General features: G+C 36.2%; 1 protein-coding gene across 1 annotated transcript in view; it reads left to right on the forward strand.

The window, feature by feature from the left end:
• acox3 (acyl-CoA oxidase 3, pristanoyl) overlaps positions 1 to 16983 on the forward strand; it is a 53349-nt gene extending 36366 nt beyond the window's left edge. Inside the window, exons 15-19 of the mRNA XM_030162738.1 lie at positions 1307 to 1422; positions 2352 to 2526; positions 3731 to 3798; positions 5069 to 5155; positions 16496 to 16983. Coding sequence (XP_030018598.1) covers positions 1307 to 1422; positions 2352 to 2526; positions 3731 to 3798; positions 5069 to 5155; positions 16496 to 16615 — 566 coding nt within the window. The 3' untranslated portion in view covers positions 16616 to 16983. The remainder of the gene's footprint in view (positions 1 to 1306; positions 1423 to 2351; positions 2527 to 3730; positions 3799 to 5068; positions 5156 to 16495) is intronic.
• Positions 16984 to 18872: the final 1889 nt, after the last annotated feature.

Genomic DNA, 18872 nt, shown 5'->3' on the forward strand with positions numbered 1-18872 from the left:
CCTAATATGTTTTTGACTTTGCAAAAATCTGAAGCCCATTTCAACTTATAATAATAACAATAGTAATCCATGTTTAAGGCTATGGCGGTGCGTGAACAATGAGAGGCTCAGTGTCTCTCCAGATTTTGCAAACAAATGTTTTTTTTTACCTGCTCCTTTGTCTGCTCTTCATTCAGTACAGCGCTGCTTTAATATCCTACAGCAGACAGAAGGGTTTTTTTTTTTATTTATTTTTTTTTATTAATTTTTATTTAGTTTTGCTCATACAGATATACAAGACATTTTACATACATTAACATATCCAAACATCCCCATATGGCACACATGAAAGAAAAAAAAACAAAACAAAAAAACATCTGTAGTAGATATTGATTACAATTAATCACAAATGAAACATGAATGACAAAAAAAGAAAAAACCACACATGTAGATGACCACTTCTAAATGCTTATTGCATTGAAAGCTTATTCATGGGACTCCATCTCTTTGTAAATATCTCTCCCTGAATTCTAAGAACATATGTAATTTGCTCCATCTGATTAGATTTCCCTCACTTTCTCAATCCAAATGTTATATGTGGGAGGTTCAGGTTTCATCCACTTGATAGTGATTCATTTAATGGCTGCTGTTAGTAAATCTCATAAGAAGTATTTCAACAAGAGCTTTTTGACATTGGATCACTTCATTCTGTCATTTTTCATATTTACTGTATATATTATATTGATACTATTTATACTCACTTTGTATTAATATTTAGATGCAAGGTACATTCTGGTTAGATGCAATCTGCATTTTTTTGCCTTGTACCTGTGACATGCAATGACAAGAAAGTTGAATCTAACCTAATCTGAATCTAATAAGAATAAATTTATTTATAAAGCACTTTTCATTTATAAAATGTCAAAGTGCAACAGAAAACAAAAACCACAACAATTAAGCAATGGATGATAATGGATAGCAAAAATCTATGAATAAAATAATAAATGGAATAAAATCAGTAGTCATAAGTTCATAAGATTGGGGGGGGGGGGCATCAGAGGGTACCAGCAGAGGTTATGTAGAACGGGTGCAGTTTAGTATTCATTTTAGGAGTTTTGGGTATTAAGGCTTTGGAGTCAATGTGAAGTCAGAAATAAACATAAAGCTGCTGTAAAAATCCACCAGTAAGTGCATGGTGTCATTCAGTATTCCCCAGTACAGTCTCACTAAAGTCCATCCTCAGCACAGTAGGATATGAAAAATGTCCTCCTTTACAACAGTCTTTAAAGCCTGGTACATGTATCTGCCTTGCTGTGTGTTATTCCAGTGCCTCTGGCAGCGTACAAGTGGCTGGTGTGTTTCCTGCTGCAGGAGAGCAGGAACAGGCTGGAACAGCAGAGGGCCAAGACGAACGATGAGTTTGAGGCTCGGAACAACAGCCAGGTGAGCGCAGGACGTCCAGAAAAGATCATGTGTTGTCAGTTCATTAATGTGAACCTGTACTGGTCACACTTATGAGATTAATTGTACTTTGTGTAATACTTAAAAGCAAGAGAGGCACAAATTCAGATAAAAAACTAGAAAAGCACTCAGTGAGCACAGACCTCCGCCAAGGCAGATCAGTCCCCCCCATCACCACCAAAATGTAATCATTTGTTCCTTGTGCCAGTATCAACATTTCCTGAAAATTTCATCAAAATTTCCATCAATGCCAATTCACTTCAAGTACCCTTTAAAAAGTGATTCCAAGCTTTTCTGCTGAAATTGGGCTGATATGTTGTGACTCATCCACCAGAGCTGTGAGTTCTGGGCGGTCTCTGCTGACTGTAGGCGTCTGGTTTGGATTATTTATGTCACCGACGCAGGCTGGAGGTTACAGTGTCACAGGGCTGTGCAGTGTGGTTCTGGGAAATGAGTGTATCACTGGATAGAATAATTAAATTAACTTGTCCATTTGTTCTAAAATGCAAAAAAAAATTTATCAAATTACAAGGCGTTTTTTTCTGTTTATGACTCAAAATGGGATTAGTGTAACTAAAAGAAAGGTCTGATTTGAATACGTTGCTTTGTGGAACACAGTCCTCCCTCACTGATGCTCTGTAGCCATTGAGTGACCCCATCTGGTCGGAGAATGTGGACTAAAATCTGTAAAAATGTTGAGCTTTTTTAAAAATAATTTTACCTTATGGTTGTTAGTGTAGTTTAGTATTAGATTTAACTTGCGTCTTATACAGGGTGACACAAAAAAACGGGAACTCATGTCTGCCAATACACACTTCAAAAATTCCGGTTTTTTTGGGTCACCCTGTACTTGCATTTTTGGGCTGTCAGAAATGAAAACCATGCTGAAAATGTCCTGTCTGTGTGTTTAGTATTACTACTGCCGTTCCCTGGCCATCGCCTACATTGAACACACCTGCCTACAGAGGTTTCATGAGTGGACGTCTGCTGAGGACACACCGGCTGGTCTCAGACCAGTTCTAAAGAAGCTCTTTGCCCTGTATGGGCTGTGGAGCCTCAATAACCACATGGCCACACTGTACCAGGGTAAGCACTGGATGCAGGGTTCCTGCGGGGTCCTAAAAAGTCTTAATAGTCTTGAATTTACAAATCCACATTAAATACCTTAAAAAGTCTTTCAAAGGTATTACGTTTGATGTGGTTGGTCTTAAATTATGTTGCCATAAACTTGTTGGCTGTATTGTGTTTAAATGTCGCTGTTTAATGTCCAAGCTGCACAGAAAATAACGTTTGTCGACTCAGTTCCAACCCGATAATTTACATTGAAATTAGGAACCAATTGTCGTTAACTTTAACAGCCCCCGGTGAGAAATGACTTGCAACAGTGGGAATCAAGGCGTTGGAGTAAATAAATACATTTTCCTAAATTCAAGGAGTCGCAAATTTTTGCCAGTAAGGCCATAAAACGGGCATTAAATTCTGTTCCACCCATTCCAACCTGACAATTTATATTGAAATTAGGAAGCAATTATCGTTAACTTTAACAGCCCCCGGTGAGAAATGACTTGGAACAGTGGGAATCAAGGCGTTGGAGTAAATAAATACATTTTCCTAAATTCAAGGAGTCTAGGAGACAGTATGACTGTGAAATGGGCATTAAATTATGTTCTTAGTCATAAAAAGTCTAAAATTTAACTTGTAGAAACTTGTAGGAACCTCTTAATTAATTAATTAATTAAAATACTGAATTAGATTTCTACACCCAAAGTGCTTTACATTATTGATTCACTCACACATTCACTCTCTGGTGGTGGTAAAATACATTTGTAGTCACAGCTGCCCTGGGGCAGACTGGCTGGTTGCCAATTTGCACCAAACGGTCCCTCCGACCACCACGAACATTCACAGGCATTCATACACCAGTGTGAGTGACATTGGAGGCAAAGTGTCTTGAGCAGGATTCAAACCGTCAACCCTTTGGTTATTGGACAACCCGCTCTACCTCCTGAGCCATGACCGCATTTTTACACTGAACCTAGACTAGTATTTAATTTTACTTTACTCTATTTCCACTGTTGGTTTCTTTAGTTCTTGTCCTGATTGTTTCAGTTATTCTCTTTGTTTTTATTGTTTACAGGTTGTCCTTTGTATTACTTTTGTCAGTACTTTTTGCTGTTTTGCAAATGAGGTCAAAGTATTCTGAGTTAAAATAAAGGCTGAATAAATGAGTGATTGTAAAGGTAACACATTCCTGTCAGAGATGTTTAATTCCAGTTGTGTTCCAATGCAGGGAATTACCTGAGTGGAAGGAAGCCAGCGGAAATGGTTCAGATCGCCATTGTGACGCTCTGCGCTGAGGTACAGAAACATGTCTCACATTTTGACTCATTTCCATGTGCTGTACCTCTGACACGTCAAACACTGCCCAAACAAATGATTTCCTGTCACAAGTTGATGGACTGAAGAGGATTATAAATGCCTACTTTACTCTCTGTTTTATAGGCATAACACCAGTAATGTCAGTGAAGATAATCCAGTGTAATTCTTCATTCTGTCTTCAACACACTTTATAGTCAGTTTCAGTGGTGGAATATCACTTTTGTTTTACTTGAGTTCTGTATGAATTTGAATTTAACTTTTTTTTTTTTTTTTTTTTAACTATTTTCATTTTATGCATCTTACTCCACTATACATCAGAGGTAAATATTATACTTTTTATTCAGTTGACAGCTTTAGGTCTTCATCCCTTTCCTGTACAGTGACGGGAAATAAACTACATTACCTGGATTTTTTCCAGAAAATGGGATTAAATGATGTTAAAAAACATTAAATTTGATGTCCAGAAGCATTAATAAATTAAATACACTTGATTGGGAAAAAAAATATTGTTATTCACGATTTATTTTGATCATATAAACATTTAATAATTTTGATCGGAAGTATAGTGTGATGACTGACAGGCAGAACCCTTTAATTGTCTATTGTTTATGGCCGATACACAAAGTCATCAACACCAGATGTTTGGAATGCAACGTGCTGTGAGCGTGCTCATATTGTGGCAAAAGAGCAGAGGGAATATTAGCAAATGTGGGGAAAAATGGGAAAATGCAAGTTTCAGCAGAAGTGAGTGGAGGAGGAACTATTCAGAGCCTGGTTAAAGCCTGTCGACGATAAACTGTCATAAAACTATATAAAACTGTATCTGCAGTTGGACATGGGCATTAAATTTGTTTAAAGTGGCATTAAAAAGCATTAAATTAGATTTGCTTTACATGCAGAAACCCTGATATACTGTATGTTGACCCAAAAACGACCATTTGTAGTGTTTCTGCTTTCAAATACTGAAAAAAAAAGACCTAAAATGATCATCAAAACAACCAGCCATGAGTTTTAGTTTGAAGAACACTTGATACCATAATCCAGATGTGTGTAAACAATGATTTTTTTACTTTATTAAGTGAGTGATACAGTCTGTGGATGCATAGTGGTGATTCATTGGTGGTTTTAGTCCTAGGTGTGTTCTGGTATGTGACTTATATGTGTAACGCGGTGTTTTTCCATTGTGGTATTAAATGAAGTAAAGGATCTGAAGACTTCTCTCATCTGTCTTCATGTGTGTTTCCTTCAGCTGAAAGACGATGCAGTGGCTTTGGTGGATGTTTTTGCACCTCCTGATTTTATCCTCAACTCACCTATTGGGAACGCAGACGGACAGGTGAGTACGGATCAGAATGAAAGAAAGAGCAAAACCTTCCCTCTGCAGCTCTCTCCTCTCAGTCCAAACCAAAAGACTAAGTATAAATGCAGATAAACCTGACATCATTTTACTGTGTTATCAAACGGCGAAGCCACGTTTCCAAACTTCTGTATCAAGACTTAGGCCCAATCCCAGTTCTCATTTTCACCCCCTTGGCCCTTGCACTACTTGGTACTACGTTGCAAGGGGTAGTGGTTGAAACATTCTCCTATGTAATGAGACAACCCTTCAAGACCTGTTAGGTCATCAGCAGTCATCGATGGTGCTGTAAACAGATGCGACATTTCTTTGCGAAAGAATTCCCCATTCCATCAGTAGCTGTAACTGTCTCTGTTGCATGGGCTTTGGGCTAACATGAACAGACACACACATCCACAACTAGCAGGTTTTTTGCTGTTTGACATAAACAAGTGGCCTATATAATACAAAAAAACGGCATTAATCCTTAGGGGTCTGAGCCTGTTTTGGCCGTTTTTAACTCTTTCAATGCCATGGGCCGATTAAATCAGCTTTACGAATACAACCTTTAAAGTGCCACGGGCCGATCAGATCGGCTTTGGAGAACACACCATATTTGTGTACAAACAAACCATCCACCCCCATTTCTTTCTCACATTTCAATGACGTTCTTTCAAATCTTCTTGCAAATTATGATCAATAATGAATCGGCTGCGTCCGGTGCGTTTTGAATCTAAGTAGCAATCGGTCGGATGTTACCAAGCGGTTTTTGACCAAGGAAGAGCTCGCGTTTCGTTTTCTGCTTGGGAAATTTTATGAATGAATTTATGAATGAAATCATATGCAAATTAGATGGCCATTTTGTAGTAATATCGTAAACACAGCGATCTGTCAAAACAGTCCCATCTGCTAGAAAATGAGTTCTGATGACGATTCAGACTTCGATTATAAAAACGACGCGAAATACTGAAAAATGGCCAAATTCTGTGGCACTTTTAAGGCTTATTAGCCCCTTAACTGTCTGGCACCGAAAGAGTTAAGTACTTTTGATGTTGCCTTTATATACTATATAAAGAAATGTTTACTATACCCATGTTTGGTGTCTTTTTTTCAGCACAACTTCATCCATCTCATCTGTCTGTTATTTTTTCACTTTAATCTACTATATCAACACAAAAGGGCAAAAAACACAGAAAAAATATAAAATCCAATTTGAAAAATGTATGTAATTTATTGCATAAATAACACAAAGATGCTTAATGAACCTTTTCAAAGACTTTACAAGTGAATATCGGTTCCAAATATTAGGTATATAAAATCATAATTGTAATAGATTAAAACTATACTCAAATATTTGACATAAAAGCATATCTTTACATAGGCGTTTTCTCTGGTCCCCCCTGCCCCCACCCCAACACCCCCGGTCCTCCTGGTTTCCACATCCGGTTCAGGTGGGGTTCAGGTGGGGGCGATTCTCACCCTTACCTGTAATACTAATGCAGTCTGTGGATTAGAATTTGTGGATTCGGACAGTTTTTCCGTTTTGAAAAAGGACAAACAATGATGAAGATATGGTCAGAAATATCACCCCCCCCCCCAACCTCATTTTCATACTTTTTCTCATGTTTACTCTGGCTTCAAAACATCATACCTCCGGTTGTATTTGCTCTATCAACATCAAATAAAAAGTGGGAGAGTGTTTCAAGTCCACACTTTCAATTGCAGTTCTCTCCAGTGGTCTACCTGACCAACTTCCAGCGCTACGACATGTTGAAAGTGTCATGTGATTCAGTCATGGGGCAGTGACCTTGGACCTCTGAGGGTTAAACAGACGATCACATGATTAAGTTGTTTACGAAGAAAATACGTAGATTTGTGTGTTTCTTTCGTCACACCGCTGAACTTTTTTACTGTGTTTTCCTCCATTTTGCCGATGATTCAAACAGAATTATGGGAGATTTCTCATTCCCCTCCATTTGTAGTGTGGTCCTGAAAAATCTGCGTTTTGAGAGTCGAACAGTCCTTAGCCCTTCCCCTCCGACACACAGAGAATCGTGTTAGTTGGACCATGAGGAATTATCCAAAACAAGGAGCTACTTTATATTTAAATAAATGTTGGAATGGCAGTCAATTAAAGTTCGCTCTCTGACGGGACATTACTGTGTTTTGACCCTTAAAAGGTTTTAAATCTGATATGATAGGTCTTCAGTTCTGCTGTCATAAACTTGTTTGCTGTATTGTGTTTAAATGTGTCTGTTAAATGTCCAAACTGCAAAGAAAGTACAACAGGATAGAATCTTTTTGTCAGTAGTAGTTTGTCACTCACATAAACATACACAACACACCGAAATTTGTCTTCTGCCTTTAACCCATCACTAGATCATGCATCACACACACTGCATGCTAGGAGCAGTGGGCTCGCTAGGTCAGGTGCCTGGGTAGCAAACGGGGGATTAAGTGCCTTGCTCAAGGGCACACCAGCTAACAACTCTCCACCAGTCCAGGGAATCGGACCGGTGACCCTTCGGTCTCACGGCTGCCCTCAAGTAACAGTCGACTCAGTTCCACCCCTTCCAAACCCACAATTTTTACTGAAATTAGGAACCAGTTATTGCTAACTTTGCAGCCTCCGGTGAGAAATGACTCAGAACGGTGGGAATCAAGGTGGAGTAAATAAATACATTTTCCTAAATTCTATGTGTCATGAATGTTTGCCAGTATGGCTGTAAAACGGGCATTAAATTCTGTTCTATGTAGTCTTAAAAAGGTCTTAAGAAGTCTTAAATTTAACTTGTAGAAACCTGTAGGAACCTTGTCTTTGCAGTAGAGCCACATCTAACTCTCATCTGACAGCTGTCAATCACACATTTAACCCTCCTACTTGTCTGATTAGCTCAAATCGAGGGCCTGAGTCCATCCTGAAGCCTTGTGTCCTCCCAAATGACTCGAATTACAATGAAAGAGAGTTAGTGGATTTTTCTCTTCTCTCTGCAGTTGAGGTTTAGGGTGTGAGTGTTCAGAGGCCAGAAACATATTTATGACATTTCCTCTGTCTTTGCTTTTGTTCCCTGCTGCCGTCGAAGTTCGATGGCATGTAAATAATTGGAATAAACTGTGCGTCTGTGTCAGTCACGCCTCATTGTCTCGTATTAGTCAGTCAGGTTTTGTCCGTTTACTGGAAGACGACTGCAGAGCTTTGGCTGCTGTCTCTCCCTCTTCCAGGAAAACACACAAAATATTGTGTTTAGCAGCGAGAAAGTAATGAATTATGGATGACTGTTGTTGATGATGACCCACTCTGCGTCGTCTGAGAACTTCCTTTTCCATAATACGGCTTAACTCGTGTTTGTTTTGCCTGAGAAATGAAGCCGTGGTGTGGACTCTCAGTGGATTCTGTTACTGTGTCAGCGTCAGGGTGGGTCCAGTTTGTTATTGTGGCAGAGGAAGCTTCTAGACCAGGGGTGTCAAACTCATTTTAGTTCAGGGGCCACATACAGTCTAATATGATCTGAAGTGGGCCAGACCAGTGAAATAATATAAATAATAGGATAAGAACTTAGAAATAATGTCATCTCCAAAGTTTTCTCTGTGTTTTTGAGTGAAAAAAGTAAAATTCCATGATGAAAATGTTTGCCTCTACAAACTGTACTTGAACACAACATGAACAAATATGAACAACCTGAAAATTCTTAAGAAAAGTAAGTGCAATTTTAACAATATTGCGCCTCAGTTTATCATTTATACATGTGCATTATAACTTACAGATCACAGTGAATATACAAATGCACAAAACATTTAATAACAGACAGAATATTAGTGAAATTCCACATACTTGTCTGAGGAGATTTCAGGTGGTTCATATTTGTTCAGGTTATTCACATTTTTTTTGTAAAAGATTAGTCTGTAAATGTTAACATTTTTGTGTAGTTTGCCTTTTTTTTTCTTTTTACACTAAAAAAAAAGAGGAACATTTGCAGTTTTCATTATTTATAGGTTATTATGATAGTGTTTTACTGGTCTGATTCCCTTTAGATTGAATTGAGCTAAAATTATTTTAACATCCTTGATTGTTATTTTCTTCAGGGTAATTTTTGCATTTCACAAATTCATCCCAGGGGCTGAATTGGACCCTTTGGCGGGCCAGATTTGGCCCCAGGCCACATGTTTGACACCTGTGTTCTAGACGCAGTAACGCTGGTAATAGGTTCAACAATGAAATGATCTGATGGTGTAGCATGTCTCTGTTTAACCTCTGAGACATTATTCCAGGTAAACATTCTGCTGTGAATTGTCTGTTTCAGTGTCATAAAGTACTTATGTGTTTTTTTCTTCAGTGGTTTTGTTTTACTGTGTTTTAGGGTCAAAACAGGTGGAATAACAGAAAAAGACAAAGAGAGGAATTGAAGTTTGACAGGTTTTTACTGGAATGTACATCAACAAGAAATTTAGGATTTTTTTTTTTTCATTTGACCTTTATTTAAAGGTGGGGTACAAGATCTTAGAAAAACAGTCGAGCAAGTTACATTTTAAAAACACTCAATTCAAAAGTCCAAACCCCTTTCTTCAGACATCCCCCCGAAGCCACGCCTCCAGAGTACTGGCACGTGCAATGCTTGTTCTCGAGGGTTCACGAGCGTTGCACAGCAACAGTTCACCCTAGCTCTGGCCCTGATCCATGCATACCTCATTCAGTCTCCTCTAACCCCCCCACTCTTACAGAACAGCCCCAGTTCATACCTATCTGACTAACGTTACATTTCCTACTGATTTATGTTAATGACAAAACAGTTTGCCAGTGAACTTTCCATCCTAATATAACTAATATACAAACATATATATACATATATATATTTATATATAATAATACCACACTTTCATTCACTGGAACTGAATATTGGAACAGTTTACCTCTCAACATAAGAGACTCACAATCATATGCCTCCTTCAAATCACAACTTAAAACATTGGATGAAGGAAAACCAAACCTGTGACCATCAGTAGATTGTCCTCACTGTGTTGTTTTGTGTGTTTTTATGATGTTTTGTCTTTTTGTCAACTGTCTTTCCTGTCACCTGCCTAGGGACCACAGATAGAAATTAGCACTTCTGCTACAATCTGGCATATTTACATCTGCAATTGTTGTAGATGTTCATTAATATGCACTGTCCCTAATAACTAACTAACTAACTAACTAAATAAATAAATAAAGCCAAGCTCTGGCTTCGCTTCCTGAACAAGTGCTTCAAGCCTTTGAGAACACATGATTCATGCATGAAGAGGGTCACGTGTGGAGGGGGGAGGGACAAATGGCAGTAGAGTTTGATAGACATATTACCATTCAATCATTTCGATTGGGCGCTTAAAATGATTGGATGGTGTTTTTTCAGTCCTGTGTGTTCTACAGGTGACTAAATTTTTTTTATTTTTGTGTTAGAGTATTTAATTAATTGGTTGTAAGCAGGGTGTGAAGGGGATTTTAAGCAATATAGTAAAAAAAAATGTAGCAGGAAAACCACTCCTACCCTACCTTTAATTCACACTGCTGTAAATGCACCAGAGTTAGGCTCATGCTTATTTTTCACCTGCAGTCTTTGGACAGATGTTGAAATGTCAGCCTAAAAGGTAACATAAGGTTATAAACATGCAATTTTTAAAACATAAATGTAATATACCCAAACACAGATGAGTACAATACAAGTTTTACAATACAAAATTTACATTTAACACATCATAATTATTTACTTTTTTATGTGTCACTTTTTTCACTATATTTATGACTGTTTTTTTCTGTCTTTATGACTTTATTATATATTTGTTTCTTTGTGGAACAGAGGGTTGATATTGTAATAAATGTTTACATTTTAATTTGAAGAAGAAAACTTGACGATACTATAATACAGATGTGTGTTTATACTTTATTCAGTCTGTGGGTTCATAGTGTTGAGTCATTGATGGTTTTGGTTCGTTCTCACTGATAATGAGAGTTTGGAATATTAACTCTTTTAGGAAAATTCAAGACGGTGCAAGTCAGCTTTTCTTGTTGCTTGTGTAATTATAAAATGTATCAAATCACAACAGTACAATGTTAATCTGTGCCCTGAAAATAAAAATAAAAAATGTGTTTTTCCCCCTGTTTTGATAAGAAATAATCTCACCAATTTAATAAATATGGAGATATAATGTAAATGAACACAGATTATTGAATAAAAAGGATTACTCTATGAATAGAATTATTATTAAGTACCTGTTCGGAAAAGTTGGCACTATTTTGTACATGGGTATTAGGTATTTCAGTGTTTTTTTCATAGTAAAACTCAAACTTAGATTTGTTCGGTAAAGGATAATAAGATGATAGGATGAAGGAAAACTTTTCACACTGCAAACATAAACTCCACTCTGTTCAAAGACCTCGATAACATTTATAAATCACATTAAATGTTCCTGAACTGTAGTTTCTCATGAGGATGAGCAGCTGGTTATTAATCCTTTAGTTCATCGTGGAGTTCATTCATCTGCAGTTTTATTAAATAATGATTTTGAGATCAGTGTTTGCGTAACTGTTGCGTCGGAGAAAAGCATTAGTCCAAGTTAAACAAAAACTCCCTGTTTCCTGATTATTTATTGGGTCTGTTTTGTAGAAGACACTCATCTGTTCTGTAACATGGTCATGGGAATAAACGCAGACGCTGCATTAATACTTGAAAAAGCATGATGTTGGTTCCTTTCTACACTGTACCTGCCTATGTATGACAAGGTTCAAGGTTTGAGTTGCATTTTAGTGACATTAAGGGCAAAAATTCAAGTTCTTGGTTATTATTTAGGGTCAAATTTTCTCAGGAATCTGAATCTGAAATCATTTATGCAAAATCTTTTGTGGTTTTCAAATCACTGAGCCTTTATTGACATGAGGTTGAAACAAAAAACCATGAAATTTCACCTATGCACTACTGGATTTAACCATTTAATTACTGTCATAAATCAAACATAACATGCTTTCTTCTCTTCATCTGTGAGCTTTGAATCCTCCCCAGGAGGCCTTCCTTCCTCCACTCCTGGATGGCTTTGGTCTGGGCATCTTAGCCCTATTCAGTCAGTCTGAAATTTAAAAAAAATATATTAATTAGGCATTACTCCATAACATGTGTAAGAGTTGTTTTATTAGTTGAACTATAAATTAATTTATAGAAGCCTTCCTAAAGTCGTTCTGGCTGGTTAAACTGGCTTCATCATTGACAGAGCAAGTCCAAATCTAACAAATTGATGGGCAGTTTCAAAAATGAATATGAAAATTTGGTTGTAAAAAAAACTTGATCAGACTTTAGGAAAGTAACTGGGCCTAAATAATGTAAACTAACTGTAGCCCCTGTAGGTGGGCAGAATTGATTACATTTTGGAGGCTAGATATTAAAAATTGAGTGAATGCAACTTTTTTTTACAATGGTATGTATTTTTTTCACAAACTAAAAGCTAATGGGGGTAGGGTTAGTAAAAGTAATGATTTGACTGATCTAATATTAGAATATACTTAATTGTTGGGTAATGCTTTATTCACAACAGAAAAAGAAAGAGAATGGTGTAGAATACATATAGATTTATGATAATATCAACTCTTCATAAAGAATTACAAGTCCAATTCTTACCTAGAAGCCAAAAAATCCAAACAGAATTTTCCCAGGATGTCTTTTGAGGAACTGGCTGATATGACGTCATTGACTTTGAACTGAAATCACTGAAACTGATCCTCATTCAAAAGGCCAGACCATAAGTTCTGCTTCTAAAGTTAAATGGAAGCAAGTTCAATGAAAATGTGCAAGCAGCAACAGGATTAATATGGGTTTTCCAATTATTTGTCACTGAAAAAGGGTAATTTTCGCCCACTTTTCAGCAAACATCTGCAAAAAGTCACACAAGGACAAGTGATACACATTTTTGGATGTTATATTCTGAAACTACACAATTTTTCCAATAAATTCAACATATTACACTGCATGAAAGGAATACATTTATTCCACAATAATGATACTCAAAGTTTCAACCTTGTCGTATGAAAATGAAGCCTTGTTGGCATGATATCTGCTCCACTTTAACCAGGACCACAGGGGTTAATGTTCCAGTGGACCCTGAACTTTGTTTACTGGAGAACTTTACAAGTATTCGTGGTTCTCTAAACAACGCTCAACTCAAATTTATGGAAGTTGCTCTATGTGTGGCCAAGAAGTGCGTTGTGGTGTCATGGAAATCTGATTGCCCTCTTCTCACTGATAGGTGCATCCCGCTGGAAAAAAAATCATGTACTGTCTCAGAAAACAATGTAACACCTTTCTGAAAATTTGGCAGCCATATTTAGACCATATTGGTACATCTCTTACACCAAGTACTTAATGTAGTTATCTGTACTGACCTTGTGCACTGACTGTTTTTCCCTCTTTTTTTTTTGTCTGTTTTTGTAAGAAGGTTATCCTTCTTGCCTTGCCTATTGTTGTTATGTCTTTATATTGTTGGCATATTTTGTTTGTACACATTGCATATAAAAAACTGAAAATAAACTAGAAGCACTCGGAGAGCGCAGACCTCCGCCAAGGCATATCAGTGCCCCCCCACCCCCGATCACCACCAAAATTTAATCATTTGTTCTTTGTGCCAGTATCAACATTTCCTGAAATTTTCATCCAAATCCATCTGTAACTTTTTGAGTTTTCTTGCACACAGACAGACAGACAAACCAACGCCGACAAAAACATAACCTCCTTGGCGGAGGTAAATCTAAAAGAATAAACAAAAAAAAAACCTTGAAAATACGGCTGTGTATCATGTCCTTCCTGTAAATCTCCATGTGATGTAACCTCAAAATCATTAAAAAACATAAACAAGTGCGTACAGTCGGGCTGTTGTGAATCCTCATCCACTCAGATGAACTGAGCTGTAACCACAGAAACAAAGATCTGATCTGGAATCTGTCCAAACACTTACTGACACTGATTAATCTGTTTGTCCACAATATGGAAAAGACGGCTTGTAACAGTCATAAGGACAGCTCTGCCTCCTCTGGGTTGGTGCAGATCCAGGAGGCTGATTACAGCTGTTTTTGATGTTTTCAGTTTGACAGGAAATGATGAGGACAGCTCAGTTAAGGAGGAAGCGTTTATATTCCAACAACATAGCTGCACTGGATGACTATGACAGGCCGCCTGGATTTATTAATGTTCTTTTTTTTTTTTCTTTTTTTTTTTTGCAATAAAAGTGTCAGAAAATGTCTTTTCATGCCAATTCCTTTACACTTTTTTTCAGGAAGAACTTAACTTTCAAAATCTGGTCTTTAATTGTCATTATTATATGTAATAAATGCTTATAGCAAAAACAAACAATCAAAAAAAAGACGTGTATATTTTTATCATGTATCATGAAAAACAACTGTAAATGTTCATAATGAAATTTTATGAGATTACAGAAATAAACTTTCAACTAATTTCCACATGCACAAACATTTTTGTTTGCCTAGAGCAGTGGTTTTTAAACTTTTTACAGTGGAGTACCCCCTGAAATAGACTTTTTTAGCCAAGTACCCCCAACTCTTGCATCAGCATTTTTGATTGAAAAAAATTAGGCAAAATTTGTTCCTGTGCCAAAGGTATCTGTTTATATTATCAAAACTTTGTAAACAAACAACATATATTTAACTGTAATATATATACATAAAAAACACATTTTTTGAAGTAAATTTTGTGTGCAGAATATAAACTGAAAAGTGCCCTCTTTCATTGATAAGAAAAATAAATAAGTTGGTCATTAATTAATAAATTAACCTTTCAGCAACAAAAAAAATATTACTTAGCTATTCAAATAAACTCATTTTGTATAATATGAAATAGAAATGTTTTTAAAATGTTACCAGAGCTTAAACAAGATGATAAAACAGACAATAAAACTATATTATAAATGTATTTATTGTGTTTTATATTTCAGCATTAATTCTCATTATTTATTTTGTATTTGGTACATGATGACTTATTTAATGTATTTTTCAAAAAAATTTCAAGTACCCCCTTGGGGTACGCGTACCCCGCTTTGGGAAGCCCTGGCCTCGAACATTCTCATGTTACAGCTTCTTGGTCCAATCAGAAGGAGGAGTGGATTCACAGCATCAGGATGAACACAAATGAAGGGAAAAAAATGAACAAAATGCCGAAAAATGAAGAAAATACAAAAATTAAATGAACACAAATGAAGGAACAAAATGCACAAAAATGATGAAAATATAAAATTAAATGAACATAAATGAAGGAAATAATGAACAAAATGCACAAAAATGATGAAAATATAAAATTAAATGAACATAAATGAAGGAAATAATGAACAAAATGCACAAAAATGATGAAAATATAAAATTAAATGAACATAAATGAAGGAAATAATGAACAAAATGCACAAAAATGATGAAAATATAAAATTAAATGAACATAAATGAAGGAAATAATGAACAAAATGCACAAAAATGATGAAAATACAAAATAAAATGAACACAAATGAAGAAAATAATGAACAAAATGCACAAAAATGACGAAAATATAAAAATTAAATGAACACAAAATTAAGAAAAATGAATATAAAAACACAATGAAGAAAATTTAAGAAAATAATGAAGAAAATATAAGAACAAAATGACCAAAAATGAAGAAAATATTGAACAAAATGAATACAGTCTACTCTCGTTAAACCGCCCGCCGTTATACCGCCATTTCCGCTTATCGCCATCCGCCAGCCCAGTTCCATGCACAAACAACACTTATACCATTGATTTCCCGACCGTTATACCGCCAGCGGCGCGGCGCGGCACCTCCGAGGTGCGGCTCCCAGTGTTGTCTTTTCCGTGGAAACCGGGTCGAAATGGCTCTTTGAGTGTTAAAGGTTGCCGATCCCTGCCTTACAACATAACAGAATCAAGATTTATTTAGAAACGTAATTAGAACGGGTTAACGGAGGCAGCATAGACATCATATAGTAAAGACATGCACATTATGGACGCAACCCATTGTAACGCCATTTTCGCTATACCGCCAATTTGGCCGTGAACGGAAGTTGGCGGTATAACGAGAGTAGACTGTATAAAACAAAATGAAGAAAAATGAAGAAAATAATGAAGAAAATATGAAAACAAAATGAAGAAAATATGAAAACAAAATGAAGAAAATAATGAAGAAAATATGAAAACAAAATGAAGAAAAATGAAGAAAATAATGAACAAAATGAAGGGGGGGGGGGCAGATCTCTCTTGGCGGTGGTCTGCGCTCTCCAGGTGCTTTTCTTCTTACCTTCAGTAACACCGTTGTTGTTCCTCCACAGCTTTACAAGAACCTGTGGTCGACGGTGATGCAGGGTAAAGACGTTCTGCAGCGTCCGTCCTGGTGGAAGGAGTTCTGCTCAGACAAACCGATGGTCGGATCGCTTCGGCCAAAACTGTAAAACCAGCGTGACGGCCGGAGAAGAACCCCAGAACGGATCCATTGCACAGGACGTCAACTCCTGTTTAACTCATTATTTAAGCATGTAATCAGGATCATTTTTCAGTTTTTACCTCCAGGTTTGTTGCCAAAACCTGCCAGTGTCCCTGAACACATCCATGCATAATCACTACACGTCTTTATTTCTTTTGAAAGTGCACTTCATACATCAGACTATGACAGTTTATTTTTGCACATATGCCAACCGACTGACCTTATGGCCTTTTTGTCTTTTATTGTACACATCCATTTTTGTTTAATTATAAAAAAAAAAACCTAAACGTCCAACCTTTACCAACCTAAAATATTTCATAACTTCTGAACCACTAATGTTATCAATACATGTAAATAATTAATAGAAAATGCTATTTCTCAGCTTTCCACTCGCTCCAAATGCATCTTTTTTTTTTTTTTTGGGATGTTCTGCGGTTTTGAAGTCACCAACAAAGCCCATGTAGTTTGATCAGTTAAAATTGTTGTAGATTTTATATTTTGCTGGAAAAAAAATCACCTTTTCTTCAGTTTTCTCTCTTCTGATATAATAACCTTTGAATTTAATCTAAGCTTTAACAAACATCTACATGATAAGTAAATAAAATATGGGAAAATACCTGTTTTTTTTGTTAAATAAATGTAAAATGTAGTGTTAAATCCATTAAATGTGGAGTTAAATTCAATCAGAAGTTGCTACAAATCTAGTTGTAGGTCTTTAGGGAGTTAAATAATATCCTGAATTAACCTATTCACATTAACAGCTGATTTCATTGGACATCCATTATCACTTTTTATCATAATTTTCAAGCTGTATCAGGGAAAAATGGTGCATTACTATGAGGTTGAATAACTTTTTTAATCTTACATGTATTTAACTGTTTTTCTGAGGAGAAGTTTGTAATATTTTAATGAAGACAAATACTCTAGGTCACAAACATAACCTTTGGGCTTGTGTAATACATAAATACATTTATATATATTGAATATCAATTAAATAAATAACCTCTGATAACTGGTGTTGATGTTTCATTTACTGTGATGATATACTCCAAGACAGAAAAGTGATGATCGAACTCTTAAAAGGTTACATTTAGATTTACAGGCATAGAATTAGATGAACTTTAACAAGACTTTTTTACAGTCACGGAGATCAGAGATAATCAAGAACACATCTTGAACTGTTTTTCTTGTGTTTTGGGGTCACACCAAGTTTATTTAGTCTGGAATGCATTTACAGTCAGGTCAGGAGGAATGTGGACGCTGACGCAGTTTTCATCACTTTGACTCCGTTTCAAACCAGCGCGGTGGATTTGACGTGATATAATCAAAGGGTTTTATTTGCAAGCCTCTTTATTAAGACATAATAAGATAAATGTGTACGATATTTAAACATTAAATGAATCAGAACTAAATGGCTTTCAGTGGTTAAACTGTGGAGTGGACTGGAAGTTTTCTCAAATCATTTGGTTGTATAGTTTCTTTACACTGTCCAGGTGATTCCATATAACCTGTAAAATATACGTATTTTTCTGAATGTGTTTTTATTATTGCCCCGCCCCCTGAAAATGAGGCAAGGGGTATTGTTTTTGGTTTGGTTTGTTTATTTGTTTGTTAACACTGTAGCAGCAAAACTATTGGTTGAATTCATACCAAACTGGGTTTATAGATTGCCAGTGACCCAGAATAGATGTGGCTACATTTTGGGAAAAGTAGGTCAAAGTTGAATTTTTTTGTTTGAATTTTTTTATATCTTTTTTCTTCTCCCATTTACTTATAATGTGTGAAATTTCAAATGTCTATAAAAACATCAATTTTGTTTCAATTTACTTCAAACTTGGCACATATATAGAGGTAACTGATACGCTGACATCAGCCAAGGTTATTATCGTTAACGAAAACTAACGAAATGACGAAAACTAGAATTGTAAAAACATTTTCGTTAACTGAAATAAAAACTATAATTAAAAGAAAAAAATGATAACTGAAACTGTATTGTGTGTTTACAAAACCAACTAAAACATATAAAAATTCCGGATAAAATTCCCTTCGTTTTCGTCTTTGTAAATGTCGGATTGATATAAAATTGATTTATTTCCCTCAAGCAATTTTAGCTGGTGGCTCCATATGATATTTAACAGTCTGTCACTTCTCATCACTTGTTTAGTTGTCTTCTGGTCCCCACTCTACCTGGAAACATGGAGACTAAAGTTGGGAGAAAGCAGCAG

The sequence above is a fragment of the Sphaeramia orbicularis genome, chromosome 18 (genome assembly GCF_902148855.1).
Source record: "Sphaeramia orbicularis chromosome 18, fSphaOr1.1, whole genome shotgun sequence".
NCBI classification, from domain to species: domain Eukaryota; kingdom Metazoa; phylum Chordata; class Actinopteri; order Kurtiformes; family Apogonidae; genus Sphaeramia; species Sphaeramia orbicularis.